The sequence below is a fragment of the Chrysemys picta genome, chromosome 2 (assembly GCF_011386835.1).
Source record: "Chrysemys picta bellii isolate R12L10 chromosome 2, ASM1138683v2, whole genome shotgun sequence".
NCBI classification, from domain to species: domain Eukaryota; kingdom Metazoa; phylum Chordata; order Testudines; family Emydidae; genus Chrysemys; species Chrysemys picta.
Genome location: NC_088792.1, coordinates 83,944,630 through 83,966,840, shown reverse-complemented (window position 1 = coordinate 83,966,840; position 22,211 = coordinate 83,944,630). Strand labels below are relative to the sequence as shown.

Below are 22,211 nucleotides of genomic sequence, written 5' to 3'. Positions count from 1 at the left end.
AAACTGTGAACGATGGAGATAGAATAACAACACTGCCACAGGGTATGCAGAATTCTAATGATATATCCAGATGCCTTCAATAATGGTCTTACAGTTTTGGTGGCTTCCTCAGCAAGAGGCTGACAGCAAGATGACCAGAGAGCCCGATCCTAACCTCACAGCTCATGTGCTCTCTCTCACTGTTGTGTTCCCAAGGGCTCACATTTTGCATCGCTGGCCTCCCTCGGCTAACAGGTGTGAAAGCTGCTGGGTTCCTAATTCAAGATGCCTTACAATCCTATTTTGCTGAATCATGATGAAGGTCATCATATGACTTTGGGAAAACTTGCATCACCTCACTTTTCCCATTTGTAAAACGATGACAATGCCAACGCACAGGTGAGTTGCAAGGCTTAATTCACGCATATCTGTAAATGCTTCAAGGTCCTTTGAGACATTGCAGGCACATAGATGCTATGGTGGTGGGTAATTAAATAGCATAGTATATTAGCAAAATAGCATAGTATACTAGCTGAGAAACAAAAGCCAGAATTTAAACATAGTTTGTTCCAGATAAGTAAGCATGTATAGTCTACCTTAGACACACGTAGCAAGGAAGTGTGGTTTACACAGGGACTAATTATACAATAGGGGGCAAAACAATCTAGATCTGTTTTTTGAACCACAGACTTGTTACTTTGGGGCTGCTTTTAACCTGGCATTGAGAACATTTGTCACTACAATTTTTCTTCCCTGATAGTAAGGAACAACATGTGGGTAAAGGGTTACAGTAATATACATTTTTTTTCTTTTGAAATATAAAAATTAGACTTCAAAATTTTGTCAGGAAGAAATATTAGCGAACAGACAGCCTATACCATTGTATACATTTATTTTTGGGGTAAAATATATTTTACTTTGGATATTGTTCTTAATATTCAAATGACAAACAAAATGAAACTTTTAATTGATTTAGAAATAGGCATAAAATATATTAATGCAACATTAAGTTTGTAAATTAAAAGAGACAATTTATCAATTCCTCTCTACTGCTGATTTATGCGGGAGTAGATGGAACAAGTGACTGAAATCTACACTATGATGTGTATGCATCCGAAGAAGTGGGTTGTAGCCCACGAAAGCTTATGCTCTAATAAATTTGTTAGTCTCTAAGGTGCCACAAGTCCTCCTGTTCTTTTTGAGGATACAGACTAACACGAAACTATGCTACCCTGAAAACTATGATGTGTGTGCTTCCACTTTCTCTTGGGGAAAAAAAAGGTGTGGGGGATTTAGCTATATAACTGTTGTTCCTTTGTTTTCTGGGTATTGTATCTTTATAACTCTACAGACTCTGCTGTCTGCAGAGACAGGCAGCCATTTTATGTTCAGTTCAATAAAGCTTGTCATAAGAGAAACATTTGACTTTGCTATGGGATTTTCCCTGTATTGTTCTCTTAATCTAAAATGAAGTTCAATATGACGGAGAGTGTCTGTTTTCTCTTTATGGACAGGAAAAACATAAAATGAGGCTCCAGTTTTAAATTAAACAGTGTTTTACTCACAGATCTGTGTCACTCTGGTCCAGAGACTCTACTTCAGCTTGACTTTCGTTATGGACAGAGTCAGATTCCTGCACTTGGCACAGTTCCTCATCTGTGATTATATCAAACACTGCATCATCTGGTGGTTTGGAGGTTTCATTTGTAACTGTGCCATAAAAGTACATCAAAAGAAACGCAGTCATAACGTAACAGGCAGCATCAGTGTTTTTATTTTTTAAACGGAGCTTATATACCTGGACCATTATTCTGCCTATACAGTAGTTTTCACATACTGCAAGTGCTAGAGGGTCTCTCCAGGGTGACTCACTTGCATTAAAATACACATGGCTATTTGTATCGATCTATCAATATTGACATATACTAACAAGCTCCACAACTACTCTGGGACAAGTTCCGCCTGGACTTACACCCCATTAACATCATTGGGGTTGCACAGAGTGTAAATTGAGCAGGATTTGACCACATGAATCCTTGCAGGAAGCCCAATAATCTCATTTATCTCACATTTGCACATGAAAAGAACTAACCTGTACCTTCCTGGGTCGGAGACACTGGTGAATTTAGCAGAGCTGGTGGTTCTTCTTGGCTGGCACGGGATCCAAAGTCATCCGTGTAATCCACGATCACCCTAGGTTTATTGAAGCAAGCTCTACAGCAACGCTCCTTCTTGCCACTGTGTTTGGTCATCATGTAGTTGTTACAGCAGTAATAGCAGAAAATGCGACCGCACAGTCTAGAAATTAAAAAGAACAAATGCAAAGGTATGAGAATGTTACACCGATGGCTTAAAAATAGAATTAGGTAAGGTGTGCATTGACAGTGCTTGGGGTTCTGGTCATAAAGGTCATGTACCCTGGGAAAGTATGAAGTTTTTTGTAGGTTACATGGCAAAAATCACAATGCAGACAATTCTGCCTTTTAAGATTCAGAAAGACTTACTGGATCGTGAATGTTCAGAGGGGCACATTTTTCCTTTATAGTCTCAATAAAAATAAATTACACAGGAACAGAAGTTTCCAGAGGGTAAAAACAATTAAAAATACAATTTACAAAGAAGACTACAACAAGTGAAGAACACATATTTAGTGATTTTCAATGGGCCTGATCTTGTTCCTATTGAAGACAATGGCAAAACACCCATTTTAATGGGAGTAAAAACAGGCCACGTATCGATATTCACTCAAACCATCCCTAACCTAAATCCTTCACTGCATAAGCTGCACAGCCTCCAAAAAAGGGAAGCAGCAGCAATATAAAATATTGATTTCTGTGAGTCAGAAAGAAAGCTACACAAGGCTATTTGGTCATTATAAGAATCAGTCAAATCGTTTTTTAATTGATTTGTTAAGAGTTTGTTGATGAAAAGCCCTCAGTTCAGTTTGCTGCTATTCATTAGGTTTTAATACTAGCTGTTTTTCATAAGTATTCAGACAACCACTGGGTATTGGTGAAAATGTTTGCAAGCTTCACAAACATTAGTAGAAATCATTCTTCATCTGAAAAATCATACTAGAAGTAAGTTATTAGCTACTAATTAATCACCACCCGATATTCACGACTTTAAAATGTCATTGATTAAGTGACTAATCACACATCATGAATAAAGAGTGAAACAGTCACAGGCCACCCCACCGCCTGAAATTTGTTCATCCAAACTTTGTGAATATATCTGGAGAAATCATGAACATGTAACTATTAATTCACAAATAGAAAAGGGTTAAAATTTGCAGCAAATAATTCAATCAACTGTCAGATTTTTTGAACAGGCCACATCAAAATCAAATCTTGCTATTTAGAGTCATTGTTTCTCAACATATCTTTTAGTAGTGAAAGTTATGTCTGTATAGAACCTAATTCAATGCGGCATCAATCCTGATTGGGTCAGTACTGTAATAAAATGATAATAGTACCATCGTACTGAACAATTTTTAAAAGCACATATACCAAGTGCGGACAGCATATAATATACATATTATAACAATGTATGTCTGGGAACAGTGTAAAATATTGAAACACTGGATATTTTATATGAAACCTATCATATTTATTTCCACGTTTTTAATAACATGTCATAGGTCAAGAAACTGACCTGCAGTGGTGTCGGCGCATCATCCAAGTAAACTCTCGCTGACAGCTCAGGCAATGATTTACTTCTGTGTCACCGAGCCATCTTTGCTCTTCACAGAGCTTCTGCTGAAATTCCAGTGCATCTGATTTCTGCCAAAGGGCATCCTTATCCCTGTGGAGACACGTGTAAAGAAGAGCAATCCATTTTAGAAACTTCACTGTTTGTTTTTAACTAATCTCAGCTCTGCTCCTGGAAGAAAACTCTATACCGTAAAGTGCTGTTATTTAACTCTGAAGTACACAAATCTGAAATCGCTCACTCCCTGCACTTTTAACTAAGTTACACCGGGATTTACAAATGTATATACACCACCAAAAGGTGTGATTGGCCTTTGCAGACAGAACCTCAGAATATAAGAAATGCCATACTGGATCAGTACCATGGCCCCAGTTCAGGAAAGCACTTAAGTGTGCACTTAATTTTAAGTTGCACTCAATGAGCAATGCCTAGAAGGCTTCAGTTGAAGGCACATTATTCTCCTTACTGCAGCGAGTTCTATCAAAGATATCCCAGAAGCACATCTGGATCAGACTGTAGCTGTAAGCCATGGTTTGCTCTGTGGGAGAGTGAGGAGAGCTGTCCTGCAGCTGACCCACCCAGAATTCCGCCTGGGGATCAGGTGTGTGTGTGTGTGGGGGGGTGCATGTCACTTGAAGTGTTCTGTCATCCTTTGAAAGGATGTGGTCGAGACTCCCTCTCGCATTAGTCCACCCTCAAAGGTTAGGTACAATCGTGTGGAATTTAGGCTTTCTGACGTGGATGTGCCTCAACAGCAAAAAAAGTTTTGCAGCACTTGAGGTAAACTGTCAAGTGAGACCTCAAACCACAAAGGCTAACAACACAGCGCTAACCATCTCACAACACCCATCACTACCTGACAGCTTAGTTCAACTTTTTGCAGCTGGGCATAAAAGCAGAATCTTACACCCTAGTTACAAGGGAGGTTGCACTGTATATTTGCCAAAGGGAAGGACTAGGAGTTAGGAGTTATAGTCTTAGCTCTGGCACTAACTTGCTCTGAGGTCTTGGTCAGGTCATTTAATCTCTGTTTCTCAGTTTACCAATCTGTAGAAAAATATGGTAATACTTATGTACATCACAGGGTGTATGAGGATCGATTAGTTAATGGTTAGACACTCTCTGAAAATGTTAAGTGATATCAAGGGCTAAGTATGTGAGCCAAACTTTGCTCTCAATTACATCTTCTTCTGGTTCCTCAGTATATAAGTTACATTAACTTAGACTCTCTTACACACCTGTAAATAGCTGTAATGAGATCGAAGGGATTCTAAATTAGCATAAGGGAGTCTTCATTTATGCATCACCTGTGAATCTGACCTCTGGAAAGAATCAAGAAGTGAGAAAGAAATGCTACCTATCTTGACCCTACTGTATTGTTAGTCACCAACACCATCAGATGCAGGAAAGGTAATAAAGAAAGGATTTCATTTTTTTTCAGTGATTTCACAGATTTATGTCTTCTTGCACTTTAAAAACAGATGTCAGCTGAGATCATAACTCCTTGGAAAGGCCAAGAAAACAGACATTAATACGAAAACCCACATTCTCTTGTATGATTGAACAATACCAAAAGCTTCTGTGCGTCCTGATCAGAAGAATGTGCTAATGCCCTGGCTGTGTACTATGAGCTAATAAACTTTTGAAAGTTGTGACAATATTTGGAAGAGAAATATCTGCTATAGGTTTCTCAGATTAAAAGGAGGCAAGAACTCCAGTATTAGCTCCTACTCCTGAACCAGATTCAGGAAGATAGAGTGGCTCAGGAAAGGAATGACACAGTTAAAGGAACTTCTTTGTAGAAGGATCCTCTGATGAACAGTTTATGTCTAAAGCTGCACTGGGTTTTCACTCTTCATCTAGTAAAGGTGGAGAGGTTTCTGCAGCACGCACAAGCTTTTGCGTGAAGACAAGAATACATAGATCAGAAGTGAGACCACTGTTAGTACTTGGTTGCTATTTAACAAATGGTTTATTTTGTAATGGCACCATTAACCGTAATTTAACACCATTAACCGAAGTAGCTGCACGTCTGCAAGTTATGTCTGCATGTCTGCAGCACTTGGCTTGCTGACAGACAAAACCGTCCATTTTTTAACATAAACCACAATCTGTATTTGTCTTCTTCACTCCAGAATTGTTATGATAGACATAGAGAGCCTACAGGAGTCTTCCTTCAAGAGGAAGGCCGGTCTGTAGTTAAGACACAGGACTGGGACTCAGGAGAGCTGGGTTCAGTTTACAGCTCTGCACCAGATCGCATGTGTGACCTTGGGCAAGTCACTTGGGGCCAGATTTTCAAAGCTGCTAAGCTTTCCTTTAGTAGTTAAACAAGGGCTAGATTTCCAAAAGGGATGCATCCAGCAGCTCCTGTTGTGACATTTGTCAGCACCCATTAACTTTAATGAATCTGCACCAATTTAAACCAGCTGAGCGTTTGCCTGTTGGGTTTGCTATTTAAAGGCTGATCACACTGGGCTCAATCGTGGGCCAGACTATGGGCCAGGACAGAGGATTAAGGTAGGGTTACCATACGTCCGGATTTTCCCGGACATGTCCGGCTTTTGGGGGCTCAAATCCCCGTCCGGGGGGAAATCCCCAAAAGCCGGGCATGTCCGGGAAAATCGGGAGGTCAGCCGGGCCCGCGGGGAGCCGGGTCAGCCGGGCCCGCGGGGAGCCGGGCTGGCGGGGAGCCGGGTCAGCCGGGCCCGCGGGGAGCCGGGTCAGCCGGGCCGGCGGGGAGCCGGGTCAGCCGGGCCGGCGGGGAGCCGGGCCGGCGGGGAGCCGGGTCAGCCGGGCCCGCGGGGAGCCGGGCCGCCGGGGAGCCGGGTCAGCCGGGCCCGCGGGGAGCCGGGCCGCCGGGGAGCCGGGCCCGCGGGGAGCCGGGCCGCCGGGGAGCCGGGCCGGCGGGGAGCCGGGTCAGCCGGGCCGGCGGGGAGCCGGGAGCCGGGGGGTGCGCCGGGCCGCCGGGGGCCGGCAGTGCTGGGCGGGCCGGGGGTGGTCGGCTGGGGCCGGCACCCCAGGGCCCGAGCTGACCCAGGCTGGAAACGCCGGGGGGCCAGCCTGGGCCGTGCCTCCTCCCCCCACACCCCCCTTACCTGCTTCAGGCTTCCCGCGAATCAAATATTCGCGGGAAGCAGGGGAGGGGGCGGAGACTTTGGGGAGGGGGCGGGGTTGGGCGGGGATGGGGGCGGGGCCGGGGGCCGTGGAGTGTCCTCCATTTGGAGGCACACAATATGGTAACCCTAATTAAGGGAGTGAGATGACTCCTTGCTTCCCTGCGTGGGCTACCCATATTATGGATCAGAATGTAGGTGGGACGGCAGTTGCTGCTGAGCTATTACTCCCACAACCACGCGAGTGAATGAGGCATGGGTGAGCAGTGGGCAGAGCCTTTCTCATATTTTTCACCCTCCATTTCCCCACAATGCACCAGTCAGCATCGTTCTCTGAATAACAATTTGGTCCCAGCCCAGTCCCTTATCCAGGGTAGCCTGTCAGGTGCTCTCTGTAAGTGATGGATACTGGAGATAAATATTTGCTAGAAAAAAATATTGAAACAGTTTTGGCGAGGGAGGGGTAAAAACATATGCTATATATAGAATGACATGGACTTTGCAAAACAGATACAAGCAGAGAAAGAGCTAGATCACATTTTGTCTATTTTACTTTTCATAATGTGCCCTAACCATTGAACCTCACTGCCAATGTTGTGTCACAGAATTTGGCCATTACATTTATTTTCTGTTCAGGAATAAAAGATTAATCTCTCCACACAGCACCATTTAAAATCCTCCACAATAGAACCTATAAATTATTTTTTTAATACCAACCTGAGAAGTTCTATCAAACGTTCTTCGAGGAATTGCTTTGTTCTAGTTAGATCGTCTAGCTCGGCCAACAACTTCTGATCATTGCTGTTTCTGTCTGCTGTCGCCTTGTTGAGTTTGTCACCGTACTCTTTGACTTGCTCATTCGCTTTGTCAACTTCCTTTTGGGTCCTGTTTAAATGCAAATTCATTGTTCTTAAAGAAGTCCCTTCTGCCATTTATCTTGACGAAATCTGTAGTTTTAGTGAAGTCTTTCTCAGTGTGAACACAATATTATATAGAACAACGTGCTTTAGTTTTTTGACACTTTGGAAGCTGTGCATAGATACATTACCTGTGGGCACCTTTGACAATCAGTAACTTCTGGGGATGAAGGTACTATTTCCTGCTCCCTTTTCACAGTTGTGTTTGTGATGGCTGCCCTCTTGGCTGCACACCAGGGATTGAACCAGGTAGCATGAACTGCTACAGCTTAAGCTAAGAGCCAAGGCTCTCTGGGTGAGTCTGTAAAGACCCATATCCCCTGCAGACTGGGCACAGAGGACAATCCAGAGTATAAACATATCAGTGGTTTACATGTTCACAAAAGGTCTACTAAGTATGCTATTAATTTGCAGTACCACAAAACAAAAAAATTTACAAAGCAGCTAAAAACCCTTTACCACTGAGTACAAGAAATATTGATAAGCTCTGCTAATATGACTTCACTTGAGAGTCTCATCCAGACAAATTTGCCTCAGATTTCAAGTGGACAGAGTGAAAGACTTAATGAGGTTTGATTTAATTTCTGGTGTATTAATTTCAGTCAATAGAGCAATTTAAAACTAGAGAATTACTCACAGTCTCAATGGTAAACTTGACAGACTACAGTCTAATTAACTTAATCAATAGACTCCCAGTTGGCACAAGGGATGAACTCACCAGATCAGACACTCAGTTTTGAAATCAGTGGACACTGATTTATACATGGAACTACTTCAGTTGACACCAGATGAGCATCTGGCCCACAAAATAGAAACCAGTGCACACTTAGTTGTAAGAAACTAGAGTGGGTACAAACAGAAATCTGAAAAAGGAATTAAGGGCCCCAATTCTGAAGTCCTCATTCAGGCTCCATATCTCAACTCTCTTTTACATGGGAGCAAGATAAGCATTAGCTCCTTACTTCCAGGTAACAGCTCCGCACAAGGTCAGGCTCAGTGCAGATCTGCTCCATGACCAGAGCTCATCAAGTTGCTGAGGGGCAGAGTCTCCATATAAATGAGGACTCTGAGGGCATATCTACAGAGTAAGCAGAAATCCACGGCAGCGCGTCTCAGAGCCCAGGTCTACAGACTCGGGTTTATGGGGCTCACACTACAGCTCTCAGAATGGCCATGTAGACATTTGGGCTTGGGCTCTGAAACCCACCCCGCTCCCCAGGCTTCAGAGCCCAAGCTCCAATCCAACCCCAAACATCTACACAGCTATTTTTAGTGCCGTCGAGCGAGCCTGAGACTGCAGATCCCGGCTCTGAGACTTGCTGTTTCTATTGCCCCAATGGAGCAACACTGATTGATACCAGCTGAGCATATGGCCCAATAACTGTACTTTTATTGGGGTGTGAAGCATCCTGGGGAGTACTGTGTCCTCCTACCCCTACCTGCAGTCTCCATGGCGAGAACTGCCCCGATGGACACTGTGCACTCTCCAGCTGACAGCTCCATTCCGTAGCTGACTATCCTCTGGACCCATCTAGCTGATTGATAACCAGGGGGGCCTGCCCTCCCAGAGCTGAAATCACAGAGCCCAATGAGACAGAGTCACAGACTCCTGCCTCAAGGCATGGGGCAGAGTTTGGTGGCCATGTAGGTGTTATGCAGCCATCCCTGAAAGGATTCCCCTCATTCTTAATCCAAGCAGAGATCCAGAGCCCTGGAGTCAGGCCAGGCTGGCTTTGTCCTCCCAGCTCTGTGCTGCAAAATCATTTAGCGCCAGTATTTGTCACCAGGTCCTTACTCAGGCAAAATGCCCATTGAACTCAATAGGAGACCTGCCTGAGCAAGAGCTGCACAGTGTGTTCCCTTCAACAGCAATTCTTACTTTACTCTTGAGACACCACAGGGGGCAAAACTAAAACACACCCTCCATGTAAAATGCAGTGCAAATGTTCCAGTCCTCTTTTAAACAGCAGTCAACATTGCTGGACTTTGAATGCTGCATCTAACCCATGCTACAAAGCCTAGCAACACGTCGAATAGTTTCACAAAGGAAACAAGAAATGCGATGACTATAGAACATCAGCTAAGTGAACAAAGGGAAGCTGTATTCTGTGTAATTTCCATGTTTTTCATCTGAAAGGCCACTTAACATTTCCTACTCAATATTTACGTATTCTCTCCCCTGCCTCATATGCTGTACACAACAATATGGTGTACACACTATGATGACTTATCTCCTATTTGGCTTCTTACAAACAGTACAAGTGAAATAACCAAAGTGCTAACCTCTCCAAGTGTTTTTTCAGTGACATCACCTCCTCGTCTTTTTTTAACCTGGTGGATTCATATTCAGTCAATTGCTCTGTTGCACGCTCCAGTTTGCTAGACAGATCAGTGTTTACAGCCTAGCACAAGAATAGAAATATTTCTATTTAACATACAAAAACATCACTGTTACAATTGTAACTTAGTTACTATGTCACCCAAACAATGCTTTGATAGGGGAGTTTAAGAAGTCCAACCATTAATTAAAACATTATTATTGAATAATCAGACACTAATAAGTTGTGTACTGGGGATTGATTACTTATGTCACATTGAATAAGGGATCAATTGTAAAGTATTAAACCATGCCAGTAATTCTTATTAGCCACAGCAGAAGGGCTTTGAGTGGCTTTTGTCTCTTTATCAAAGAATAAAGTCCCAAACACAATGATGAAAGAATAAACCACATCAGTATTTAAAACTAGTTCACAGTCTGAAATAAGTGCTTCAATAGGAAAACAAAAAGTTTAAAAGAAACTAAATTATCATGAGGGGGAAAATGTCAAGTTTGTGGCTTCTTCATTAAAACAGAGTTAAATATGAAAGGAAGTGAAAAAGCACCTTCTATTATCTAAACTTTAGAGGTAACATTTTCAGACTTGGGTACACCCCTATATTTGTATTTAGGCACCTAAGTAAAAGTCATCTGGTTCAGGGGGTGAGAACCTCAGTATTTAACTGCTATTTGTGCCTTTGAAAATCTCCCCCTAGTCTGAGAATTTTGACCTGCATGTCTATTATTTGTTCAAGTGCATTCTCATGCTCCCAGCCAGCTGCCAGACAAGTCCCCTGCCTTGTAAATTCTAACACAAGTGACTATTGATGCAAATACTTTAGCACATTTCTTTATTGTAATCAGATTAAGCACCTACGTGAAGCTCTGCAATCTCTTCCTCTGCAGCACACAGCTGTCGTTTCTGCTCCTCAAGCTGCTCTTTTACTTTCTCGCATTCTTCACTGACAGCCTAGTGTAGTCAATAAAGCACTTGTTAGAGTTCACATAAAAGTCATCACCCAGTTTTAAAGTTTCCTGTTGATGCAGCATGGACAATTAAAATATACTGGGCCAAATTAATCCATTAATTATAATGGAGTTACAACAGGGATAAATTTGGCCCTCTGCGTGGCTGATGGCAGACCAATTCAAATGACCATCCCAGGAATCTTGGGGCCTAATTCATGGAAAAAGTCCCCCGTTGTGGTAGTCAGATGATGTTTTTCAGGCAATTATTATGGGCCATAACAAAAATGGCCCAACTTGCTAGACATGTAAATGTTGTGTTGAAAGTACAAAGGGAGCACAAGTCATTCTGGGAATTAGGAGATGCTCTGTGGGCAAAGAAAGTAGGCGCACACCACTTTTCGACGTTAGAAGAATCTCAGCCTACACAGAAGTGTGTAAGTCTGATCAACTGGCAGCCTTAGGCTCATAGCTGCAGTAACCGACACACAGTTCTTTATCTTTCAGGAATTTCTCCCCACATGATCCAGAGTTGAATCAGGGTGACTCGTGACCGCTTCCTGAAACTAGACTTTTATCTCGGTGGCTGTATCTTGTACAGTAAAATTACCACTCAGGCTGGGATTTCTAACTTTGATCTCACTGAAATCAACATTGATTGCAATAGGAGCGGAGCCAGGCCCACACTCAGACTTCTGAAAATCCCACCATGGGCCTCTAGCCCTTATGTTCAAATAGATGTGTGAACTCAGTGTAACCTGTGCTGTATTATATGTCAGAGTCTGCAGACTGCCTGAAACAGTGCCTCTAACAGAGGGGTGAGTTGCTCTTATTCATATCAACAGATGTTGATACTAAAGCCTAACGACAATGTAAATGTTACAAATATTAACTATTTCACTGCTGATCATTGCATACAAGGATAGAGAAGAAAGGGTTCATCTGATCAGAGTTGCACAATCTACTGTGAGCATCTTATTTTGGTTTCATGAGTGGGCGGATGTTGGGTTGTAACTGGATTTTGGGAGAGTGCCAGTATGGGTGTTACTGTTATCAGGGAATCGATGGGAACTGAGGGCACTCAGCCCTGTGCAGGAGGTATGCAGCACCTTGCAGTATTGGGCCCATTGTATTACAGGTACTTTTAAATAATGGCAAATCGTAAGCTGAAATATTCATAGTTATTTGATGAGTAATATTCATGAAAGTCGAGCAACCATTGGGTCTGAAAACCACCTTTTCAATATTCTGCAAAGAAAGGAGGTTCACACATCCATAGCCTTGTTCTGCTGACCCAGTGTAGTAAAGAGGATATAACTGGTTCAGTGTTAGACAGCAAGGGAAATCAAAGTTGCTTAGCACATTGCAGAGCAAGGCTCAGTGGGCGTTAGGGACTAATCCCCCCTAAATTCATATGTGCTTAGATTAAAGCCAGAAGGGACTGTTGCGATTATCCGACCTCCACAATGCAGGCCATTTCACCCCGTAATTCCTGCAGAGGAGGGAATTTCTCCTCCTTACCACGTCAGTGAACACTGTCAAGCATGTAGAATGTAGAATATGATATTCATTTACCTTGAATTTTGTCTGATAATTTATAATCTCTGTGCTCATTTGAAATTTTATTGCAGACAGCTCTTCTTCGCTGGTCTCTTGGCAGCGTTGGGCCTGTTTCGCTGCCACCTCCAGCTGTGTTTGCAGGCTGGAAACAGCGGCAACACATACTTGAGTCTCCTTTAGTTTCTCTGTCAGGCCTTGGTTCTCCTGCCTGAGCGTGGAGATGTCAAGTTGCAGCCTCTCCTGCTCCTTTGCTGCTTGCTCACCCAATTCCCTGAGCTTCTTAGTGACCCGGGCCAGCTTCTCTTCTGCATCCCCCTTCTCAGAGGTCAAGGTACAGATCTGAATACCAAGTTCAGCCATGTCAGTGTTGGTTCTGTGGAGCAGGTCATTGGTTTCTACATTTTCCATTTTAACAGTCTCCAAATACTGCTTAACGTTGGACAGCTCTTCCCCGAGACTCAGCACATTCTTCTCCAGCTCAGCCTTTTGATGGGCTTCCCTTTCCCGCTCTTTTTTCAGAGTTTCCTCTCTTTCTTTACACTGTACCAGCTCTTGCACGTGGTTGCTGTTGAGTGACTCACTCTGCTCTTTCAGCTGCTGGACCAGTGTCTTTTGTTCCCCCAAAACTGCCTCCGTGACATCCAGCTTGCCTTGCACCCTCTCTCTCTCATCAGCTGTCTGCTGAAGCTTGGCTCGAAGGTCAATCACTTCTGCCTGCAACCTGGACACTTCACTCTGGTTGATGTGCAGCTGCTTTTCAGACACGGCTAGCCTGGAAGCCAACTCTTGTGCCTCTTTCTCCTGACATGCTGCCTGCTCCAGCTGGGCCTTCTCCACTGAATCCTTCTCTCCAGTAAGGGATTCAATCAATTTTATTTGATGAAGGCATGTTTTTTCCATACTTAGCTTTTCCACCTCAAGAGACTCCGCTTTTTTTCGGTACATCTCAATTTCTGCCTGTAGCTGCTTGCATTGGCTCTCTATGCCTTGCAGTGTCACATCTTTCCCTGTAACCTGTGACCTAAGAGACTCTTCACATTCCTTCAAGGAAAACAGAATCTTTTCCATCCGTAAACCATGCTGTTTGGCACTCTTGTGCTCTGTTTGCAATTCAGCTAAAGACTCCTTGATGGTATCTTCTCTTTGCCTCAGTTCTTGGTATTCAGAATGCAGAGACTGTAGCTTCTCTTCCAGGATCTGATTTTGCCTTGTGACATTCTGCAAGTCTTCATGCAACTGTTTGTTCTGCTCCCGGAGCTTTTTCTCTTTTTCATCCACCGACACCATGGCATCGTCAATCTGACTCTGGAGCTGTTTCTCCGATGCCCTCAGCCTGGCCAGCTCAGCTTCCAAAGAGGCTTTAGATGCCTCCAGGTTTTTCTGCTTCTCTTTCATCTTCTCCTCGGTTTGATGCAGATTTGCATTCTCAGATTTCAGTTTCTTGCTTTCTTCACCAATTTCGTTCAGTGCCAAGCTTTGCTGTCCTGCGAGCTCCTCCATGTCCTTTACCTTCTGGAGGAGGTGATCGTTGCTGGAGAGGAGTTTTTGGTTTTGCTCCTCTAGGCTGTGCACGTTCTGACTCAGCTTTGATAAATGATCCTTCCGCAGTTCAAGTTGCTCTGCCAAGGTTCTGGCTTCCTGCTTCAGCACAGCTTCCCTGCAGCTGCACTCTTCCTGAAGGTTCTCTTTTGCTCTTCTGGTCTCTTCAAGATTTTTTTCCAGCGACCCCACACGAGCCAGTGAGCCCTTCAGCTGGATCTGGAGTTCAGCCACCTCCTTTCCTTTCACAGTCAGCGCCTCCTGAACTGTATCCATTTCCTTTGCCATCATTTCCAGGCTCATGAGCAGTTTTTCACTCTCTTTTTTGGAGTCCGTGGCGAGGCAACTAAATCTGGATTCCAGTTCTTTCTGTGCCCCCTCGTTCAGCTGCAGTTCCTCTCTCGCTGTCTTTACCTGAGACAGAAGTTCGTTATTTAGTTTCTGGATGTCAGCCTTTTCCTTTTCTGCCTGGTGAAGTTTCTCCAGCAATTCCTGGATCTTTAGGGTAGTCTCATACTGGGTGGAGGTTTGTTGTCCTTTTTCATCCAAGACGGCATCGACTTTTGCAATGAGCTCTAGATTCTTCTGCTCTGTTGAACTTAGCTTGGTCTGGAGCTCACTGATGCGGAGATCCTTCATGCTGACCGAAGCCCTGGTGGTTTCCAGCTCCTGATTCAAGAGCTGCAGTTCTGAGGCATAGTCCTTCTTACTCGACTCCATTTGCTCAAGCCTTGTGTGGTATTCCTTTTGCTGCTCGGCTGCATTCACTTCTAATGCCTGCACACATTTTTGTAGGTCATGAACAGTGCTCTGAGTGGAGTGGGAAACCTCACACTGTTTCTGTAACTCCGCTATTGTCTTTGTCAGTCTGGAGTTCTCCTCTCTGAAGTTGCTGCTCTTTTCCTTTTCCACTTGCACTTGTTCTTTCTGAAGGCTGACGGCTGCCTGCAGCTCCTGGTTTTCCTTCTCTAGCTGATTAATCCGGTCCTGCAGCTCCCTCTGCCTCAGCTCTCCCTGGTCAAGTTCCACACGCATCTCTTCAAAGCCCTCCACGTGTTCAGCATTTAGTGAGTTATTTGCATCAGGGCTACCTGGAAACTCTTGTGTCTAAGAGGGCGGGAAGGGAAGAACAGAAAAGTTAAATTGGAAACTGTATTTTTATACATGAAAGATTATGAATATTCCAGGACTCAGTGATAGCTTAACTGTTTTTGTTGATTAATACCTGGTGGTGGTGGTAACAATAAAATGAATATTTAAGGGATGCTGTCAAGATAAAAATCAATATTAAAAAAATCCTAATCCATGCTACTGTTAGTCCCCTTGATTATTAATTACTTTTATTCATTTATAAGCATTTCTGTAGGACTCAGCACTCCAGCGTCTGACGTCTCAGAACAAAATAAAGTGCTTTTCATTATTTATTTACTCTTTGTATATTATGCATCTTAGCCAGTGATGTTACACCAGTTTGTATTGTGGCCCTGATTCAGCAATGCATTTAAGCACACGCTTACATCCTATTGACTTTAATATATAGTTAAAGTGCTTTGCTGTGTTGGGGGTCTTGGATAATTTCACTTTCTGGTTCTCAGATGCTAGCACAGTGCTGTTGTGGTTGGAATCACAAAACTGCGAAAGGAAAGCAGGCTATTTTCGTTGATACTAATGAAAACCTTTCTATTCATGAGATTTTGTAAGCTTTGGGGGTTTGTTTGTTTTTCAGTTTTTTTTTAAAAGACGACTTAAATGTTAGGTTTAATCAACTTGTAAAAAGAGTCCTCTCAGGTTTTTCTCCCAGGTGATGGGAGACCCTGGCCACACCCAGTGGTTTAAACACAGGCCCCAGTTTCCTAGTCCTTGCAAAGCGGGGACCCCACCCTCTGCAGGCCTTCTTAAATCTCTTCTGATGGAGGACATAAAAGGAAAATTAAATGTCTCAGCACCCCAAGAATAACTTCTTCCTTGATCCAACTGAAAGGGAAAAAGGCAAACAGGACCTTCTTGTTTCAGTGCTATCTGTGTAGCAGTTTTCGTGGAGACCTGCTGCCTGGGCTATTGAATCAGGGTCACTCTGTCAGGCCTATACTGGGGTTCGGTGCACTCCCCACAGGGTCGGGGGTGGAGATCTCCTGGATGGAAGCTCCCTTGCGGTGTCAGGAGTCACAATTTCCTGCTCAGGGTGATCTCTCCTGCCAGCTGCCTGCAGTTTCCTCCTTTTTAAAGACTTCCTTCCTACCACCTCTGACTGAGAGGGACAGATGGGTGGTACACAGGGCCTCTCTGGCACCTTCTTCATCAGTGTACCGTCTATCCATCCCCTCACACAGTTATGGGACAATTCTCCTTTATATTTATTGTAAGTTTTTTGTAGTTTCCCACTAAAGTCACAAGGTGTTATACAGCTCCCAGGCCTAAAGATCTTTGATGTTAAGGAAATGTGGTCTATATTGCATGCACTTCTTTGTCATTCAATTACCTGCAAATAGTTGCTCACTAAACTACTTATGCTTGAACTGCGACTTGGAGGCTTCCACAAATATGCTGAAGAGCCATGTGAGGACAATGTCCTCCTGTAGACCGCAAGAAAAAACAAAAAAGAAATCTTTTAATAATGGCTAAACGCGCACACACACATAATTGTCTGCTCTGACTTTATGGATTCTTTTAGTTATAACCAATGGATATGGCAATGTCCTACTGGCTAGCGTGCATGGGGCCTGATCCAACATTCATTGAAATCAATGGGAAGACTCCTACAGACCTCAGTGGAGCTGGATCAACCCCTACATGCAGGATTACCCTCTTTCAAGCAGAAGCAGGCCTGCTGAAACAGGTGTGTGTCATGAGTTCTCTTACTGCTCAAATGAAAGAGATTCATGGTTAGTTCAGCTGGTAGAGGACACAGCTTTTGGAAAAGAGGGACCCAAGTTAACATCTCATCGTCACTGTGAAGATGTAAACAGACCCCGGCGGGTCTGAGCTGATGCCTGCTGAAGTCAGTGGAAGAACTCTCAGACTTGAATGAGCATCAGATCAGACGCTGGCATTCAGCCCAGTAATGACCATGAAGTCCAGGTTGGCTGCAGAGATGTTACAAGGTGAAAGCTTATGCCTCCTTTTTACGTTAAATAGAAAAGTTGCAGAAGTTTTTGCAAGTCACAGAATGTGTGTTATGGCTCTAACTGTATCGAAAACAGTAAAGTTTTACTACATTACCTGGCAAATGTTGGCCAAGCAGCATCTAAGTCATGCCCTCTTGATGCCAAGTCAAACTGAACCTCAGTTAACTCATAGAGTTGACCCACAATGTCAGAACTCATTTTAGACTTCAGAAATGGACTTCTTGCATAGTACCAGTCACTAAAAGAAGAATCAAATGGCACGGAGTAATACATAAAAGAGGAGCGCCTGCAACATTCTCAAGAAAATGAAACATTATTTGTTACTTCCCATAAAAATTATGAGGATTCACTGCAAATGCAATAGACATCAATCAGATCCACTGCCCTCCCTTCCCCCCCCACAACCTCTTTGTGGGGAGTGAGGGCAGCTCCTGGTGGCAGTAGGAGCTAATGAAGCTTATGGATTCCTCCTATGGAGAAACCCTGCACAAAACATTTTTACTCTGGGCTCGGGCAGGCAACTGGAGAGGGTGAAGGATTTGCCGTATAATGGATACTCACATGGTACTCTGTAAGCTCACATTTATGTTTTGAATGTGAGTAAATTGAATGCTCATGACAACAAGTGACTGGTAGCAGCAGTCAGAATTAGATACATTGAAAAGGAAGATAAAAACTGAAAGCTTTTCTGTGAAAGCTCCATGAATATCCATCCTGACTTGCTAAACTCTTGCTATTCCAGTCTTTGGTTTTTCTTGACCAGAAAGACAACAACAGGTTACATTGTACCACACCATGTGATACTTAGTGATGTACACAGTTATCATTTGGGGCTCTGTGCACTACCTCCAAATTCATGTCCACATATGAATTTGGCCATATCTGAACCCAGATGTCCAGCACTTGTAAAGATTGGAAAATTTAAGGTGTGTAAGTACCATGCACAAAACACCATATAGTTTTTTAATGTTCCAGGCACAAAGTACTCTGCTTTATAATGAACTCGAGGTTCAAAAACCCCTTTTGTAGGGTCTCCCAAGTTACAGATGCTAAACTCTGATGTTTATCATCATTACTTTGCTCTGACCAACAAGTATGGAAAAGCAGAAAACTTGGACAGAAAAACAAGTCCTAGTGCAAGTGGTTATGTTTTAAATTTCAGTGACTTTCTATCTTTTATAAAGGTGCCATATTGACAGCCCTGAAGGCTACATTACTCTACCTTCCAAAATTATAAGAAGGGACAGCAGCAAAGCAAGCTTCCCCACACAACCCCGCTATTTTGCCTCAACCCTCGCTCCTCTAAAAGATGAAAGGATAGTTTAGTTTCAATGCCCATTTGCTCCTTGACCCCTCTCCTGAGAATATTAACAAAGGTGCAGACTAGGACCAGTTGTAAAAACAGTTTGCAATATTGACCCTGGTCTAAGAGGAACTGGACTTGGACCAGAAACTCATTTCATATAAAGAATAGGAGTACTTGTGGCACCTTAGAGACTAACAAATTTATTAGTCTCTAAGGTGCCACAAGTACTCCTGTTCTTTTTGTGGATGCAGACTAACACGGCTGCTACTCTGAAACCTGTCATTTCATATAGGCCACTGAACAACTGTCAATATTTACTGACCTAAGACAGGTGTGAAACAGTGACCTAGATTACACAGGCTTTATATCATGGGTGGGCAAACTTTTTTGGCCCGAGGGCCACATTGGGGTTGCAAAACTGTATGGAGGGCTGGGTAGGGAAGGCTGTGCCTCCCAAAACTGCCTGGCCTCTGCCCCCTATCCAACCCTTCCCACTTCCCGCCCCCTGACTGCCCCACTCAGAACCCACAACCCATCCGACCCCCCACTTCTTGTCCCCTGACTGTCCCTTCCCGGGACCCCCCCGCCCCTAACCGCCCCAGGGACTCCACCCCCTACCTAGCCCCCCTGCTCCCAGTCCCCTGACTGCTCTGACCCCTATCCACACTCCCGCCCTCTGACAGGCCCCCCAGGACTCCCACGCTTATCCAACCCCTCCCCCGTCCCCTGACCACTCCCCAGAACCTCCACCCCATCCAACCGCCCCCCGCTCCCTGTCCACTGACTACCCCCTGGAATCCCCCTACCCCTTATCCAACCCCCCGGCCCTGGCTCCCTTACCATGCCGCTCAGAGCAGCATGTCTGGCAGCCGCACTGCCTGGCCAGAGACAGACATCCTGCCACGCTGCTCAGCAGGAGCGCACAACCCTGCCGCCCACAGCACTGCCCGCACGGCAGCATGACTATGGGAGAGGGGCTGGGGCTAGCCTCGCCGGCAGGGAGCTCAAGGGCCGGGCAGGATGGTCCCGCGGGCCGCTGTAGTTTGCTCACCTCTGCTTTATACCCTATTATCAGTCCTCTGAGCCAACCACATGGAAGGTTTTCCATTTATTTCACACGGCACTGAATCAGTCCCATGTTTCACTGTTTGTTCATCTCTAGATATCACCCATGCATCACAACAGTACTTTTGCATTTACCTTGTTACTTTGGTATTCATAAAACATTGTTGCAAGGTGTCTGCCAGCCTTTGGTGTACTAAGGAGTAACGTATAAATGCTCTTCCTTTACCAAGAGATGTTCTGAGCTGCGAAAAACAAGCCACAGGAAGATAACCTTTAAGCACCAATTATAAACATATATAAATGGCACATTGACAAGCCAGCTATTAATGTTTCTATGCACATATGCCAAGAACATGTATAGCAATTGGGCTCCAGGAAATGATATTAGGGGTGACCCTGAGGGACACCCTCCCCAAATATCTTAATAGCGGAGTTCACTCCTCTGACTTCTGCGGTTTCATTTCAAAAACACAATCCGACAAACGTGTTACCTGAAACAGCTGACTGATTTTTTTTTAAATCATAAACCGCAAGTAAACAAAATGATTTTAAAAAATCATTCCAACTGCAAATTTCTGTGGCTCCATAGAAAGTGAAACAGGAAATTTCTGACACAGTCAAACCATAACAACTACATGAAGCTGCGTTTATTATGAAATTAAAGAACATAAAACATATTTTTAAATGCTGAAACTTAAGGACATCTGTGACGCTCTGTATCTTGGGGGAGCACCCTACACCCCCATGTTCATCTTTATAAAATGATTGTGTGGTATCCAATGCAAAGTTTGTCATGTTGGGTGTTTTCGGGAGGCTCATGATGCACTGAGCATGGTTGTTATAGTGATGTTATAGTAATTGTTACAGTAATGTTATAGTAAGGTTATAGGTTATAATTTCATGTATATAGTTATGAGGCTGAAAATGTATTCTCATGGCTTAAAATAAGCCCAGGCAAAAACTCTCCAAGAACAGAGGGGCAGTTCACACCTCATCACGGCAGGTATGGGACAAACCCAGCCCAGCCTCACAGGAACAAAGGATGCTGGCCTAGGCAGCAACAAAATAATCTGTTAGACTCTCAAGGGAGTCACCCCCCTTCCTTTGGTCAGTTTGGGACTGCAATGAGGTAATGCTCACCTGACTCTGAAGGGGGGGCGCAAAGCCAAGCGGGAAGAAAGGACATGATAAAAGGGAGAGACATTTGCCATGCTCTTCCTCTCTCTTCCACCTACATCTACCGACACCACACCAAGCGAGTGAAGTGCTGATCAAAGGGAGAGCCTGGCTGAAGAGCAACCAGCCAGCCTGTGGTGAGAAGCATCTAAGTTTGTAAGGGCATTGAAAGTGTTAAGATCAGTTAGAATGTGTTTTGCTTTTATTTCATTTGACCAAATCTGACTTGTTATGCTTTGACTTATAATGACTTAAATCTATCTTTATAGTTAATAAATCTGTTTATTCTACCTGAAACAGTGCGTTTGGTTTGAAGCATGACAGAGACTCCCCTTGGGATAAAAAGCCTGGTGCATATCAATTTCTTTGTTAAATTGACGAACTCCTATAAGCTTGCAGCGTCCAGCGGGCATAACTGGACACTGCAAGACGGAGGTTCCTAGGGTTGTGTCTGGGACCAGAGATATTGGCTAGTGTCATTCGGTTGCAAGTAGCTGGGAGCAGTTTATATGCCAGAGGCTGTGCGTGAACAGCCCAGGAGTGGGGGTTCTCACAGCAGAGCAGGGTAAAGCTGGTTCCCAGAGTCAAGGATTGGAGTGACCAAGCAGATCACTGGTCCAGATAACACCAGAGGAGAACATCACAACATCTTACATAGTTTTTAAAAAAGGACAGAAATCTTAAGGCAAACAAGGAAGATTTTGGTATCCAGTGGATAGAGAAGAGACAGAATTTATAACTAGTTATGTCTCTGCTGTCAAACCAAAATTCAAGTACAAGTATCATAGGGATGGAAAAAGCAATGCATCAAACGAGCTCATTGGAGGAAGCTCTTGCCTGGCTGTACAAGTGGAGGTGGAAGGTTTCTGGTGTCTCTGCCCCTCCAAATATGTGCAGCCAAACAAGATGCATTAGAATCTGGTGTTCATCTAGCTGTACAATATAAATGCACTGGAATTTTCATTTAAAGAACCATGGGAAGAAGATGGATTTGGAGCTGAAAGAGGAGATTGGAGAAAGAGGGGTTGGGGAAATGTTTCATACTCCAAAGCCAAGACAGAAGGCTGGGTGGGGAGAGGAGGTTCCCCTGAAACCAAATGGAAGACTGTAGGAAGGGGATGAGGAGAAAGAAGTGGGACGGGGAACATAGGGGCTGCTAGGGGCAGCCATGCTAGCCTCATGGCTGGTTCTCTGATCATCCTGAGAAGTTGCATGATGACAGCAGTCAAGGCTGCTGTCAGGAAGTTCTGACAGAGTAGATGAAAACTTCTTTATCAACAAGTGCAGCCTGGGAATAAAATAGCCTAGAAGTCATCAAAACCAGGCATCCGGACAACAATCAGCAGAGCCAACAACAATGCTCCACTTACCCACGGGGAAAGTCCTTATTCGGGTGATTTAAATTTACTCTAATGACTCAGAAAGGATCAACAT

The 22,211-nt window shown here is 44.0% G+C and overlaps 1 protein-coding gene across 8 annotated transcripts in view; it reads right to left on the bottom strand.

Annotated features, from left to right (window-relative positions):
• Positions 1-22,211, bottom strand: part of FYCO1 (FYVE and coiled-coil domain autophagy adaptor 1) — an 82,049-nt gene that overhangs the window by 34,228 nt on the left and 25,610 nt on the right. For 3 of the 8 annotated variants that reach the window (XM_008171217.4, XM_008171215.4, XM_042841177.2), the window contains exons 5-14: positions 19,737-19,843; positions 17,325-17,468; positions 16,585-16,678; positions 12,582-15,212; positions 10,918-11,010; positions 10,007-10,125; positions 7,524-7,691; positions 3,634-3,783; positions 2,072-2,277; positions 1,545-1,689 (exon numbers count right to left, since the gene is read on the bottom strand). In XM_008171217.4, coding sequence (XP_008169439.2) covers positions 1,545-1,689; positions 2,072-2,277; positions 3,634-3,783; positions 7,524-7,691; positions 10,007-10,125; positions 10,918-11,010; positions 12,582-15,212; positions 16,585-16,678; positions 17,325-17,468; positions 19,737-19,843 — 3,857 coding nt within the window. The remainder of the gene's footprint in view (positions 1-1,544; positions 1,690-2,071; positions 2,278-3,633; positions 3,784-7,523; positions 7,692-10,006; positions 10,126-10,917; positions 11,011-12,581; positions 15,213-16,584; positions 16,679-17,324; positions 17,469-19,736; positions 19,844-22,211) is intronic. The other 5 variants (XM_008171229.4, XM_065583649.1, XM_008171222.4 and 2 more) reach the window with 3 other exon arrangements.